This window comes from Mytilus californianus, unplaced genomic scaffold (assembly GCF_021869535.1).
Source record: "Mytilus californianus isolate M0D057914Y unplaced genomic scaffold, xbMytCali1.0.p SCAF_2, whole genome shotgun sequence".
NCBI lineage: Eukaryota > Metazoa > Mollusca > Bivalvia > Mytilida > Mytilidae > Mytilus > Mytilus californianus.
In genome coordinates, this window is record NW_026262668.1 from 16880924 (window position 1) to 16898081 (window position 17158).

At 32.5% G+C, this 17158-nt stretch overlaps 1 protein-coding gene across 1 annotated transcript; it reads left to right on the forward strand.

Annotated features, from left to right (window-relative positions):
* Positions 1–3782: 3782 nt before the first annotated feature.
* Positions 3783–16593, forward strand: LOC127729357 (uncharacterized). The gene is made up of 6 exons (XM_052237131.1): positions 3783–4726; positions 6756–6877; positions 8276–8419; positions 13720–13821; positions 14462–14560; positions 15586–16593. The coding sequence occupies exons 1-6, from the start codon at positions 3880–3882 to the stop codon at positions 15706–15708; spliced, it is 1437 nt and encodes a 478-aa protein (XP_052093091.1). The 5' UTR covers positions 3783–3879; the 3' UTR covers positions 15709–16593.
* Positions 16594–17158: the final 565 nt, after the last annotated feature.

The following is a 17158-nucleotide window of genomic DNA, read 5'->3' on the forward strand; positions in this document are numbered from 1 at the left end:
AATATAACCACTATTACTAGTTTAATACTGAGTTCCATATTCATGTGACCTCCAATGTAACCCCTTAGCCAGAGATGGGTTACGCACGTATTCCGCTATTAAAAGGAAAAAAATGTCAACATTGAAAGTGAAACAAGGATGAACCATTTGGTTGACTGATTCGATCCACAAAACATTATTCTTGTACAGGTAAAAACGATGTTAAACATACTTTTTGACCTATGCTATGAAATCAAACAGATATAGAAAAATCCAATTGCACGTGGTTTCTATCTATTTATATTTATGTTTATATCGATATATATGAGCGTCGACAGTCTTCGTAGGTAATCACGATAGTTAATTAGATGATTTCTTAGCATCTAGACAAAAAAATACATGAAATGAGGATACATATTATCGATTCCATGCATTGTTAATTGTTTATTTTAGACTTTTTGTAATTTGGATATACGTTTTAGTATGTTATGAATCAAATATGAGAAATTGGGTCAAATCGGTGAACATAAATTTGACAGCTAATGCCCCTTTAAGTTTCAAACTATCTATTATATAGTTTCGAGATAATAGCTAGGCAAGGGCATTTAACTCCTTTAACGAGTCAATTGACCGGCAATTTCGGCCATGTTGCAAAATTGTAAAAGTGCATGGGTTAAAATCGTCTTTTAGAGTGATTACACAAATAAGGAGTCAATGGAAAATTTCTGCCAAGTTGAATTATTTGAAGATCTTATAATACTGAACATAAAATTGAGAATCGAAATGGGGAATATATCAAAGAGACAACAACCCTACCAAAGAGCAGACAACAACCCGACCAAAGAGCAGACAACAACCCGACCAAAGAGCAGACAACAACCCGACCAAAGAGCAGACAACAGCCAAAAGCCACCAATGGGTCTTCAACGCAGCGAGAAAATCCCGCACCCTTATATGGTCCTCAGCTGGCCCCTAAATAAAATTGTGTACTAGTTCAGTGAAAATGGACGTCACATTAAACTCCAAAACATATAAATGAACTAAAATTAAAAAACATACAAGACTAACAAAGGCCAGAGGCTCCTGACTTGGGACAGGCGCAAAAATGCGGCGGGATTAAACATGTTTTGTGAGATCTCAGCCCTCCCCCTATACCTCTAGCCAATGTAGAATAAATAAACACATAGCAATACGCACAGTAAAAGTCAGTTCAAAAGAAGCCCGAGTCCGATGTCAGAATAGGTAACACAAGAAACTAAGCAAAATGACAATGATACATAAATGAACAAAGGACTACTAGCAGTTACTGACATGCCAGCTCCAGACCTCAATTAAACTGATTGAAAGATTATGTCTTCATCATATGAAAATCAAGTACAATCCCTCCCGTTAGGGGTTTAGTATTATTCCATCATAAAATATATGAGAAGAACATAACCCGTATCATGCCAACAACTGGTTTTACAATACATGTGTTTATTTCCGATGCAAAGACCCTAAGAGTGAATCAATATTAATACCAAAATATGCAATTCTTAATGACTTGACAACAGTATCGTAACTATATCCTTTCCGAATAAGTCTGTTCAAAGGTTTGGTTAGCTTTTGAGGTGAATGCCGACATTTTTGTGCTTTGTAAAGAATATTACCATAAAATATTGGATGTGAAATACCTGAACGTATAAGATGTCTGCATGTTGATTTATATTTTCGAATGATGTCCTTGTACCGATGATAAAATTTAGTAAATGTTTAGACTAGTTTGTGATATCGAAAACCCTAGTGTAATAATTTTTCAGTAATACAGAGATTTCTTTCGTTGAAATCAAATACGTTGTTACATACACGAGCGAATCGAACAAGTTGAGATATATAAATACCATAAGATGGCGACAAGGGAACGTCACCATCTAAAAATGGATAATTAACAATAGGAAATGAAAAATCATCTCTTTTATCATAAATTTTGGTATGAAGCTTCCCGTTAAAGATAAAGATATCATTAGTATTAGCTTTATTTAAAGTCAGTTCTGCAGGATAAATCTCTTTAGTGTACATACTGAAGTCGTCATTATTGAGAGCCAATATATCATCTAAATATCTAAAAGTGTTATTAAATTTTTGGATCAGATGTTGTTTCGATGGGTCTTTGCTGATTTTAGTCATAAATTGTAACTCATAACAATACAGAAACAGGTCCGCAATAAGTGGTGCACAGTTAGTCCCCATGGGAATTCCGATAACCTGACGATATACGGAATCTCCATAGCGAACAAAAATGTTATCTAATAAAAATTCAAGGGCAGTTATAGTATCAAAGCAGGTCCAATTGACATAGTTCTTTTGTTTGTTGTTACTAAAAAATGACATAAAAGAGTTTGAACATATATATTCGCATTCCGACTTTTTAAATGCCCATTTAATCAGGTGTGTGAATTTTTTCTTAATAAGATTATGAGGCAACGTGGTATATAAGGTAGAAAAATCAAAACTTTGAACAGATTCGAAATCACTAATATAAGCATGCAATTTATCAAGTACTTCCAACGAATTTTTGACACTCCAAAGGCCTTATTTGAACAATTTATTACCAGGTTTTTTATTGTACCAAGTGTACTAGTAACTAGAATAGATAGTTTAGTAGTGAAACAATCGGGCTTGAAGATATATACATCTATATTTGTAAGGAGTTGTGTGCAGCTTCGGAATATACAATTTCTATCTATAACAGTTTCTGCAAAAAATAAAATATAAGAGGGCGTGGAAGGGGGTTTACAGAATAGAGAATAATGGGCAAAAAATATAAAGAATAGAGAAAAATGGACCAAAAAAATAAAGAATAAAGAATAACGAGTTGCTGAAATACAAAGAATAGAGAATAATAGGCAAAAAGTATAAGGAATAGAGAAAAATAGCCTAAAAATTACAAAATACAGAAATGAAGGACCCCCGTCTAGACCCTCATATAACACAAAAACAATGGTAAAAATCGTCTTTAATTAAGATCAATTACATCTAGAGGGAGTCGATAAATTGACAAATTCGTCATTGTTGACTTATATATATCAGAGACAAATAAACAAGTCTAAATTGAAAACAACGTTCAAACCTATGATTGCGTTGGATAAAAACCGCAATTTTTATAAATACGTGTGCATGTAAAACAAATTTCTTGGTAGAGGGGTCTAAATACAGCACAAACAACATTTTCCAAAAGACCAAAAAGTGAAAAGTATATTTTAACAAAACGCATTTGACTAACACTAACAGGTCGAACAACTGATGTACTTAAACCCTGCTGACTGCCATTGGCGATTGCCAAATAAATTGATCACCAGATGTAACATGGATCAGAGACATATATAATACACAGACGGTCTATCTTATTTGTTGACTGAACAGTTTTGAATTATTATTTCTCCTTATCTATTAGTTTCTGCCAAAATTGCGAAAATTATTAACATTGATAATAAAAATTGTAATGTCTCTGACCCAAAATGTAGATTTTACCAGACATATAATAACATTCTTTAAAAAAAAATTAATAAAATGTATGGGTCACCTTGCTATAAGTTACCCAAGCTACAAGTCGTGCATAGATTGTTCATGAAAAACACTTTTTTGTGATGTCCAGTAATGGCGTACAAATAGCGATAATGTGTATGAGATCAAAAGTACGTGAAGATTACGTACAAGACATTCAAAATTTTGGCGGCTCGAACTTTACAGAAATTATTTTAAGATAACCTTTTTTTTAACCAATCAAAATTCAATTTAGAAGTCGGAGCTAAAAGTCAAATGATATAGACTGGTACCGGAGTCGTATTACCTAGTGCCTACATTAAAACTAAAAGGTCACGGGTACCAGATTACAGGTGAGACTGGGCACAGGTAAACACAATGACCAGCATAGAAGCTTGGAATAGTACAGACGGTCTACCAAGACAATTTTTATCCTCTTTAAGAACTTTATTCGATATATTAGATGAGAAAAAATGTGGCTATGTTAGGCTTCAAGATATTGAAACCAGATGGCACGAAGAAGGCGTGAAAGGGCTCCCAAGTGGAGTTACAGATGCACTAAGAAAAGTCGTACCACCAAATGGTTATCTTAGCTTTGAACGCTTTGTATCAGGGCTAAAGTTAGCACTGTTGACAAGTAAAACCAAACCGAATAGCAATCCGGTCAATGAAAAAGAGAACATTGATTACAAAGACAACCAAAGAAATAAACTTCCAAGTCAGGGCCCACAAAATTCAAATTTACAATACAGACAGCGACATACCAGACAAAAATTAACAAGTACATCACTGTCACCAGACCCAATAAATTCAAAGAACAATTATGATGAAAGGACGAATCCAAATATCTTACAAAATTTGTCAAACCAAAGACCTCAGAATGTTAACCCAACTGCCACAGTTCCGCCAAATAATGTACATGGTCACATTCCAACTCCGGCGTGGAAAAATCCCACAAATCGTGAACAGAAGAGTGAAAAATCATATCGCAGGGAAGGATATCAAAATGCACAGTCAGCACCACCTCCAAGACCAGATCGATCTCCACAAAAGACCCAGTCTGAACTGCCTCCAAAGATTCCACCTAGAGGAAACACAAGTAAAAGGATTATAAGTGAACTTAAAAATTGGCAGCAACGAATGCATGGAATACAGCAATCTAAAGACAAATCTACAATTGATTCAAAGTCTCCGGAACAAAGTTCTGCCCAGAATGAAATATATGGTAAGAATTTGAAAATCTTAAAGTGTAATCATGGATATTATTAAGCAGTAGGTAAGTATATCTTCAGCATTAACTTAACCTACAAATGTATTGTACCTTTAAAGGCAAAAAATTAGAAAAACCATGAGTACAGGTGTAAATATATATGATGATAACAAATCAAATATTGATGAGGACTTAGTGGTCGAGTGGTCTACATGTAGGTATTCAAACTACTGTATCACTTCTAGCGTGCGAGTTTGAATCCCACACATGGCAGGTGCAATCAACTCTAATCTTAATTGACAAGATTGTTAGTTTTCCTACTGAAAGGTTTGTGGTTCTCTATGGGCATTCCAGTTTCCTCAAACAATACAAACATACTGCCACAAAATAGCACAATAGTGCTGAAAGTGGCATTAAACACCAATCGATCAAATATTGATATAACACAGAGCATTAAATCTACTTGTAAGATATCTATAATAAGAAATAGAAATAGAGACAACCACAGTATACCACATGGTTTATATGCATGTGTATATATGTGTAAAATCATAGCTCAATATTTGAATGAGAAAATGACTACACAGATCTATATATATATCATGCCTTACAAATTTTCCAGTGATACAAACTTTTCAACCTCCACATTGAAATGGTCTCTACCTCAGGCCGGTATTGTAGAGAAAGAATTTTAATTAGATTGGTTCCAACTTCTAATACATAGAGGTGATTTAATGGCCTGAACTTTGCATAATGTGCAAATCTACTTTTCAATTAAAGGTTACACAAGGATTGGAAGATACTAATATAGTAACAATGATCGAATCTTTAACATCAATAATCACACTGTATTAATAAATGTTGTTATTATACCAATGGGTATGCATTGAAAAATTTAAAGTTATATTTCTGTATATATGTGTAACACTCCCAAACGTGTCCATCCCCCAAAACGTGTCCGATTCCCCCAAACGTGTCTACTTCGCCTAAACGTGTCCTTCAAATCATAAATCGCACAATTGTGTCCGATTTCACATCCCTTAACGTGTCCGATAATTGTTATTCGCCAAAACGTGTCCAGATGAAAACGCTAGAACGTCTTAAAACTTTAAGCGCCAATATTACTCCGTGAAGTCAAATACGTTTACGGCAATGCAATGGCGTGGGATACGATGAAAGACTTCGGGTACGGTTGTATTCTTAAAAAGTCTAAGTAGCTACCCACAGAAATCTAGAGGAAAGGTGTAGTAGACCTTATAGATAAATGTCCAAGACATGCTACATTGTGCACAGTGACTTCTGCTTTCATATAAATAGACACCAGGTTAAAAAAAAATCGCACAATAAAAAGTTATTTATACTTGCAGCGGTTTTATTTATTTTTTATCAATATAATAATCATTGTTTTGAAGTTCACATAGAGGTATTTCACAATTAAACATTTAATACATTTTATCTTGTTAGTTTTCCCAGTGGTTCACTGTTAATAAAGTGGTCATTTATTAGCATTAATTTGTTCAACGCCGGTTATTTATTTTACGCATTTGCAACACATACTTAACTATTGACTGTTTATTGCTTAATGTCCAGTGGCAAATATGACATGCATATTTAGAAAAAAAAACCATAAACATTGCAAGTTATTAGTTTTGTACAGTTTAAATCCTAGTTTACTAGGTGAATTCTATTGTACTAATATTGTCCGATGATGCCTAAATGTATTTGTAATGTATGAGGGTAATGCACGACCTGCTTCATGCAGAACTGGTTTCTGTGCTTTTAAAAGGGAGACCTTAGAGTTTCATATGAACCGGACACGTTTGGCCTTTTTAATAAAATGGACACAATTGGGCGCTCATAAACATAACACGTTTTGGCGCCCTTTAGCAACTAGGCATGTTTTGAAGTTCAGCGACGTCATGTGGACACGTTTGGGGGAATCGGACACGTTTGAGGGGATGGACACGTTTCTGAGTGTTACATATGTACTAAATTCAAGGCAGACAAGATAATACAGTATTTACATGTATTGTTAATTTTTCAGTAAATATTGCCCAGTTAAATGCATCAGACCATGGTCCCACAACTTCTAGTCATCCATCCAGTATTAAGAGACGAGATTCTGCAAGACGACATACATTATCAAGTGGAGTAGACTCTAACATGGTAAAAGTTATAGATTCTTATTTTAATTCAAAATCAAATATTTATTGACATGAAATATTATAGAAAGCTTGTAACAAAAATAATAAACATTTATATATAACAAACACAAATTAAGCCAATTGCATTTGGAGGGTTGAGTGCTCACAAACATGTTTAACCCAGCCACAACTTTATGTGCCTGTCCTAAGTCAGGAGCCATTAGTTCAGTTGTTGTCCTTGGTTCATGTCTGTCATTTTTGTTTTTTTGTAAATTGTTTTGTTATGAATTAGGCTGTTAGTTTTCTCGTTTGAATTGTATTGTCATATGACTTGTTAGGGCCTTTTTTTAGCTGACTATGCAGTATGGGTTTTTCTCATTTTTGAAGGCTATACAGTGCCCTATAATTGCTTATATTCACGTTCTGTTTGATAGTTGTCTCATTGGCAATTATACCACATTTCCTTATTTTTATATACATATATAATGTGGCGGGGTTGGACATATTGGCTTGTGCCAAACCCTCGCCCTAACCTGGGACAGTGGTGTAACAGCACAAGACATAAGAACAAACTATAAAAATCATTTGAAAAGGGCTTATTAATAACTCATTAGATCAATACAAAGCACACAAAAAACCTAACAAAAACCCAGAAGACACAAAGTACAGATCTGAAAGTACTCAAAGTTACTGAAAGCTAGTTCAAAGCCAATAACAACTAATAAAAAAGTCAGGTAGATCATCTAAGACTAAAATATCAATCAGTACACATCCATTTATTTGTTATTATGAACTCCTACTAATGTATATATTGTGTATTTCATTAGAAGTTCATTGCTAGAGAAGAAACCATTGTCACATTGATGTGGCTTTATATTATGTTGACTGACAGTTTTTTTATTCTAGTTTTAGAAAAATAGTTATTAATTACTCAAGAGTCTTAGTTCTATGAAAGTGGTATTTAATATAACATTTATTTGATGAAAGATAAGAGTATTGATTTGTTTGTTTATCCACAGAACTATTGAAAGTCCTACAAATACAATTACTTGATGCAGGTCTGTGTGTAGTCTAATATTATACTCTGATGTCTGACAGACTGTTTTCAGAACTTTCAGGCCTTTTTAACCTCAAAGCAACCCTGAACGAGCCTGTGTGAAGATGATGGTTGTTCATGTGATAAGAAGACATCTGAATGACATTCTGACAGTTTTTCTGGTATTCATCATGCTACCTTGACTGTAAAAACACTGCATCGAGTAATTTAACACCTGCCTATTGGATTCAGGTCACATAGATGCTTGGCTAGTGTAAAAGAACCTAAGAATGTCATAACAGCAAAAATTGAAAGAAGATTGAAAAAAACCAAAACAATCAAATTCACATGTAAAAATAATACTTTTTGATCATTTTATTGCAGATAAAAAGAGCCAAGCAGTTAGATGAAGAAAAACAAATATTAATTCAGGGGTTAGCCATGATAGACAAAGCTCGTCTGTGGTATCTAAAACAGATTAACTTAATGGAAGAAAAGCAGAAATATGTCGGCAAAACTTCACATAATGTAGGTACATTTGTAGTCGCCAGAGTGTAGTATTTTTAAGAATTGAAAAAAGGCCACATTTTATGTTTTTTTTTATGATAATAGGCACCTTGTGAACAAAAATAAAATAGAGGACAAAATTGTAAATTTATTGGGGCAATAACTGCCCGTGATTAGAGATGCATGTACACTAGGTATGAGCTGTGTCCAATAGAAAACAACCTTATGTAAATCAATATCAATACATCTGTTAACCTATTTCGGGTTCAAAAAAAATCTACGGAAAGTCTAGAACTGTTCGAAAATTTTGTTGTTAAAAGAACCCTACAAAACAGATCAAACTTCATCTTTTATTTTGTACATTTTGTATTTGAATGTTCCAAAATCAATCAAAGTTTTATAAATGTACATGTATACTCGCACTTTTCTATCTGACACAGCTTATATGTTAGACTCTAAATTGCTCGAAAACAGAGCTAAAACAACAACTCTATGTGTAGGTTTGAAAGCTGTTGTATAGCAAAATGATGACCAATCTCTGATCCTATTTTGTAAATTTGTTCTTTTCATGAAATATTTGCTTCCGGACATCAAGGAACCAAGAATCAATCAGTCACTTATTCAAGTTATTTTACACTTTTCAATATTCGATAAAAACAGAAGAAAAACAGGTTAAATCAAAGTTTCCAGGAATAAAAATAGGTTAAATCAAAGTTTCCAGGAATTGTTCCTCCTTTTTCTCTTTTTTACACTTATTTGAATTGCTCAATGATAGGCATTTTTGGGAAACCTTTGAGAAGATTACGATGATATTGGAATATGAATGATTTGTTTCGTCTTTGTTGAGCATGAAAAACCCTTAGGTTAAATTGTGATTGTTAAAGAGTACATTTAATAAGGCCCTAAAATGGCTCCTATTTCAAGCTACAATTTCAAATTAGGCTTTTTTAACTTATATCACATTGAATCATAGCTATTACAATGACTAGAATCTAGATAGAAAATATGTCTTTTTGTTAAAAATTTATGTACTTGCGCTCAATTCATGACCTCACAAATACCACTCATTTTGATTTTCCACAAAAATTCAATGAAAACAGGTAAATTTCTATTAATTGTATTGGACAGGAAACAAAGAGCGCATGCGTCAACAAAAATGATCTTTTCATTAATGATTGTTATAATATATTACATATCTGAATTGGATATTTAGTTTGTCAACGTCTGCGATCTTTGTTTCCTACGCCTTGATTTGGTTGAGATCTTGTACAATTTTGTCAAACTTTGCAAAAATCTCTATTTTTGGCCTATTTGGATGTAAAAATCAATGCTTTAAAATAAAAGCTTGGACAAAAAAGTTCTATTTACATTTCTCATATGTCTTTTACACCAACTTAAAACATTTTTTATCTTGAGACATTGAACTTAATAATTGAGGCCAAGTATGGCCATTAAGAAACCTACTACTTTAAATTTTCAGGTGAATGTGGTCATAATCAGCTTTTACATCATAATAACACGTCTTCTGATTGGCTGAAAGTATTTTGTCTATCAGCTCATAGACATAATTTTGTCATGTGACTGTGATGTCACCAACGTTTTTTTTTTTCAAAATTAACTCCTTAAAAATGGAATTTAGAATTAAATTATAAGGAAAGACTGTAATATTTTTTGTGTCTATTCGAAATAACCTAAAAAATGTGGTGCACACTTTTAAATAACCCGCTACGTGGGTTATTCAGTGTGCACCACATTTTTATGCCTCACCTAGGGGCATTATGTTTTTTTGTCTGTTCGTCTGTCCGTCCGTCTGTCCCGCTTCAGGTTAAAGTTTTTGGTTAAGGTAGTTTTTGATGAAGTTGAAGTCCAATCAACTTGGAACTTAGTACACATGTTCCCTATGATATGATCTTTTTTAAATGCCAAATAAGAGTTTTGATCCCAATTTCTCGGTCCACTGAACATAGAAAATGATAGTGCAAGTGGGGCATCTGTGTACTATGGACACATTCTTGCTTATGTTATTTCTTCATAGACAGAAAAAATATTACAGTCATTCTTTAAATAAATGTCACATGTCACATCAGGACATGGTGCAGTGACATAAATACTTTAACAAATAACAAATAAGACAGGTCTAGATTCCTGACTAGTTAAAAATGATGTATTATATATGTAGGACTCGGAGGTGCAATGGTCACGCTGAAGTGTGATGGTCTATGCCGAAGTGTGATGGTCCTTTCGCTGAAGTGCGATGGCTTTGCATGACGTTTGGATATTGTGACATTTTCAAATGCAACGTTATTAAACTAAATTGATCTCAGGCAGGAGAATAAGATTTGTAGATGAAGGTTTCATGCGTACAAAGGAAAGGTAACAGAATGAAACGAACGATTCTAGTCCTGTACAGTTTTGAGCATTAGAGTTGGAGGTTACAAAAATATGAAAAACTAAGTCAGACAGCAAACCATGGGGAACAAGGCGGCTTAAAGATTATCTTGGTCTGCAGATGGGCTAACCAGTGTCGGAAGCATGTTTAATGTATGCTGCAAACGTTTTGTACGACAAATAAAATGTCTTTATCTTAATATTAATTATGACTTTATTTCAAGTATATATACATCACATGATTTTGTGTGGACAACTTAATAATAAAATAAAATTGATTGTTAGCAATGTTTTTCGTTATATCAAGTAGCGATAATTATGCCCCCGACGTAGCGGTGGGGGCATTTAAAAGTTTTACCCTTGTCCATCGTACCAAAATTGGTTTCCGTTCTCTAACTTGAGTTTGCCTCAACCAAATGTTATGAAACTTATACACAATGTTTATTACCACAAAACACAGATCAAGTTTGAATTTTGGTGCGTCACTTTAACTTTTCTAGAGTTATGCCCCTTTATAAATGGAAAAATTGCAAAATTTTTAGTTTATGTTCTCTAATTTAAGTTTGCCTCAACCAAATGTTATGAAACTTATACACAATGCTTATTACCACAAAACACAGATCAAGTTTGAATTTTGGTGGATCACTTTAAACGTTCTAGAGTTATGCACCTTTATAAATGGAAAAAATGGCAAAATTTTTAGTTTCCGTTCTCTTACTTAAGTTTGTCTCAACCAAATGTTATGAAACTTATACACAATGCTTATTCCCACAAAACACAGATCAAGTTTGAATTTTGGTGGCATCACTTTAACCGTTCTAGAGTTATGCCCCTTTAAATGGAAACTTTGCAAAAATTTTATTTTCGTCTAAATATCAAATTAATTTTTTAAAATGGAGTTATCTACCTTTGTACATGATTATAGTTGAATCAACTACAATCAATGCTTTATACAATGCAATGTTTAATTTTTACTTCCACTGATCATTATTGAGTTATGCCCCTTTATAAATCGAAAGATTGCAAAATTTTTAGTTTCCATTCTGTAACTTAAGTTTGCCCCAACCAAACATTATGAAACCTATACACAATATTCATTACCACACAAAACTAAGATCAAGTACAAATTTTTTTGTTTCTGTTTTCTAACTTTAGTTTGCCTCAACCAAATGTTATGAAACTTATACACAATGTTTATTACCACAAAACACAGATCAAGTTTGAATTTTGGTGCGTCACTTTAACTTTTCTAGAGTTATGCCCCTTTATAAATGGAAAAATTGCAAAATTTTTAGTTTATGTTCTCTAATTTAAGTTTGCCTCAACCAAATGTTATGAAACTTATACACAATGCTTATTACCACAAAACACAGATCAAGTTTGAATTTTGGTGGATCACTTTAAACGTTCTAGAGTTATGCACCTTTATAAATGGAAAAAATGGCAAAATTTTTAGTTTCCGTTCTCTTACTTAAGTTTGTCTCAACCAAATGTTATGAAACTTATACACAATGCTTATTCCCACAAAACACAGATCAAGTTTGAATTTTGGTGGCATCACTTTAACCGTTCTAGAGTTATGCCCCTTTAAATGGAAACTTTGCAAAAATTTTATTTTCGTCTAAATATCAAATTAATTTTTTAAAATGGAGTTATCTACCTTTGTACATGATTATAGTTGAATCAACTACAATCAATGCTTTATACAATGCAATGTTTAATTTTTACTTCCACTGATCATTATTGAGTTATGCCCCTTTATAAATCGAAAGATTGCAAAATTTTTAGTTTCCATTCTGTAACTTAAGTTTGCCCCAACCAAACATTATGAAACCTATACACAATATTCATTACCACACAAAACTAAGATCAAGTACAAATTTTTTTGTTTCTGTTTTCTAACTTTAGTTTGCCTCAACAAAATGTTATGAAACTTATACACAATGCTTATTACTACATAATACAGATTAAGTACGAAATTTGGTGGTGACACTTTTACCATTCTTGAGTTATGTCCCTGTATAAACTTAAAAATTGTTGAATATTTTGTTTCCGTTCTCTAACTTTAGTTTGTCTCAACCAAATGTTATAAAACTTATACACAAACGTTCTAGAGTTATGCGTGTTTACAAATAGAAAAGTTGCTGAATTTTTAGTTTCTGTTCTTTACTTAAGTTAGCCTCAACCAAATGTTATGAGACTTACACACAATGCTTATTACCACAAAACTCAGATCAAGTTCAAATTTGGGTAGCGTCACTTTTACCTTTCTTCAGTTATGTCCCTTTATAACTATATGATATGCAAGGGGGGCATCATCTGTGTCCACATGTGGACACTATCCACATTTATTTTTTTGTTGTATTCTTGAGATGAATTCTGCTTTGTAAGAAAACATGCAATCCTAGTAATTATATTGTGTTTACAGTATTAATCTTCTGCAATTGGTTAGGCCAAAAAAATCTGTCCTCTAACTCGAATCCATTTTACTTTATCTGAGCCCACCAGTCTATTTTCTGACTCCATACTGTTGTGTGCTAAGCGAATAATTAGCAAATTAAAAATTAAAGTCTTTGGTTTTAACTGGCCAGAAACAAAACCCGATTTTCCAAATGTGAGGCTAGCATGCTAACCACTACACCGCCACATTGAATTGGGATTTCACTTTAAACCATCACATTTAGCTAGTATACACAACGTCACAGTTAGACCATCGCACTTCAGTGTACCCACCAGCGCATTTCAGTGTATCTAACAACAAGTTAGCGTCACAATGATACCATAGCACTTCAGCGTGTTAACCAATGCACTTTAGCGTGGACCATCGCACTTCAGTAGGACCATCGCACTTCAGCTTAACTATCACAGCTTGGAGTACCATCACGGTTCAGAGTCCTACATATATATTATATATTAGAAATTATATTTTTCAGGACTACAATTTAGAGGCAATGCAAGAGAGAATGAATTTTGAAAAAGCTAGAATAGCTGAAGTGAATCATCAAATTAAAACACTTGTAGACAGTAGTGAAAAGGTATTTATTTGTCACAAATTCATAGCTCTTACTGTAAGGTCATAGCTGAAAAAATATTCATATATGTTTATTGATGACAAAGGCAATGTTTTAGTGTATAGAGGTATTCTTAACTGTACCCCAACTTGTGAAACACAATTTAAAATCCAAAATGTTGGAATATAATCAATGTTTTTCCAGTAATAATTCTAATACAAAGATATTGCATTTTTTTTATGCAAAAATTATTTCAAGACTCCATTCATCACAGTAAAATAAAGACCCTTTCTTTTAAATTTAACTTTCTTTTCTTTCAACACAATTGAATTTTTAGAAAAAAAATTGGAACATTTTACATCCTGTTTATTGTATGGTACCAGTTGAAACTACACTTACCACAAGAGTTATCCCCCTTTATTAGTGAAACTATTGCATTGAAAAATATTTTTATCATGACTTGGGAGATGAGATATCTATGAGCTAAAGACAAATCAAACGATTTCATTACACATAAACTAATTTGATGTAATGGCCAAGTGTTATACAAAGTTAGATAGTTAAAGGCACTGATGATGTTAAATAATACAATTGTCTAAATACCCATTAGATAATACATGGGGTTTATTTCTTAATATAACATGTATGTGATTGTGATTTGCAGGGTTTTCCACTCCATATGAACCTTGCTATGACCTCTACTAATCATCAGTTGCAAAGTACCATTAAAGTTGTCAAAGGTCAAAATAAACAGTTAACAAAGGTAAATATAAAAAGAAGATGTTGTATGATTGCCAATGAGACAACTCTCCACAAGAGACCAAATGACACAGAAATTACAGTTTTGACAAAAGACAGTTTTGACAATGAAGACAATTGTACTATTAAAATGTAACTTGTCTTTAAGAGAATCTGAAAATCCATAGCTTTATTATAAGAAATTTAAAGTTTAACACCATTCTTATGATTTTTCAAAAAGGCCAGTAGAGAATAATTTACAATGACAACCAAAGCCAATACTTAAAGTTCTCTCTAACAAGTAATTCTTTAATCCTGAATTGACTGAAATTTTGAAACAAACTGCTAGCTTATCATTCACAGTAGCAAATACTGGTTTTTGGCAATGCTTTAATAGCTACTGTAAGATGAAAATTAAATTTAATCATTACCTCAGAATACAATGATTATCATTTTTATAGAGGTTAAAATACCACATTACTACAAACCAAATGTCACAGTAACAGAGAATAAGTTGTAGCAATAATAATAATTGTTTCACTTTATCTCTCAGCATTGCAGTTAACTAGGAAGAAATGTATCTAGTATCAAAATTTAATTTTTAGAGTCACTTAATGATTTAATAAAAAGGATTATATTGCAGATTCATTATTATTCAACTGAAATAATTAAGTTAGTTTCGTGGATATAGGTAAAGCATGTATTTTAGAATTATTCAAAATTCATGTGGTCTTGTGTGCAAAATTTGTCAAAACTAAGAAATCAAGTACTGTGGATTCATTTATTTTTGTGGATACAAAATTTTGTTGATTCAGGAAATATAGTATTTTTTTGGATATTGATTTGTTGGTTTTGACTAAGTCTGCATATATGCCAATAGAAAATTTGTACTTCATTGAATATTTAAATTGTGGATAACCTATACCCATTAAATCCACAAAAATTGGTATCCAAAGAATAAGAATGAATCCACAGTGTGAGTATTTATGGGAAAATGATCAAAATAGCCATAACTACTGTTATAATGGTGAACAAATTCTATATTTGTAGGAAATCAGTCAGAAAAGTGATAAAATCACACAACTTGAACAAGAAAAGGCACAGTTGATTAGAGATCTGTTTGAAGCTCGCTCAAGCCACAAAACTAATTACGATGATACAACATTTATGTAATTTTCAATACAGTTGTCGTCGTAATTTTGTATTACATCTAACAAGATCAAAGAGCAGCTCAAATATCTTAATTTAGTGACTCTCATTAAATTGGTACCCATATTTGGTGACCATTTAAAATCATTGAAAAACATTTTGCCTGCAAAACACAAGGCAACCAAAGATGCTTGGAGAAATGACCAACATTACAAGAGGCTACTAATGCAGATGGAGGAATTTGGTTTTTACATTTTATGTGTGTGGCAGATGCCCATGCCTGTAAAGTTTTTTTCTGTAACAAATCTACCTTCAACAGTATTGTCTTGAAAAAAATAACTTTTACCCTTTGCCATTCAAAATTCCAAAGTAGAATTTTCCTTGTAAAAAATTGAAAATACTCTAACCAAATCTATTTGATTTTAAGGCAATTTTTAGAATTTTGGGAAATACCAAACATGTAGTTTCCTGTCAGTAATTGACGCCAATGATTTTTTAAAATTTATTTTACATAATATGTAGGAATTTTAGTGTAATCTGATAGACAAGTTCTTTCAGGTTTAGTTTGATTTTTAAGAAAGCTTTTTTCAATCTCTGTCCATATTGGTGGAAATTATCAAGAAAAGATAGTGTCCTTTGGTTAACATTATTCTTACAACTGATTTGCTGTTTACATAATTTGTTGGACAATTAAACATTATTTTTTTATTTATTCTTAAAAATTCACCATGAAAGAGCATAAAAAGCCAAAAGTTAAGTTTCCATTAAATTTGTTATTCCACTACCAAATTTTTTTTTCACATTTTTAATTAACCACTTAGCACTGTTTGAGGTTAGTTTTAACTTTTGTTATTTATGCTTTGGATTTCTTAATTTTTTGGTTAACATTAAAATGACTTCTTTACTTTCTTAAAACATTGAGACATTTATGTTAGCCACAATTTCAGTTTGAGTTTGATCTTCAGTTTATTCATATTTTACTGAATCATTGTTTTGTTTTTGTTGTGTGGTGATAGCCTAAGGATTGACAATATCTATGTTTTAAGAAAACATAGTCTTCTTTAATTAATTATCATTTAACTAATAAATTCTTTTGTTGACAAGCATGAACATGTGCCTATTTTTGTCTCTCCTGTGACAAAAGTCACAGTATGCGAGACATATGCATTACTATCCGGTTGCGGTAATGTAAACCATTTGTATAAAGCTTTATATTTCAGACGGTAGAAGACCTGAATGCTTCAAACCTTGTATGCAGATACCTTATGTTACGAAGTTTCCGTCTGTCATATGTCCATTGTCCTTTACCTCATTTTCATGGTTCAGTGACTGCTTGAAAAAAAATTACAGCTTTTTTGTCATGTGAATTTCTCGCTTATTATGAGTAATAGGATAACCATATTTGGCATATTGGTTCCTTGCAACATCTACATGTCCGTCAAATAAGGTTCACCTGATCTTGATCTCATTTCAT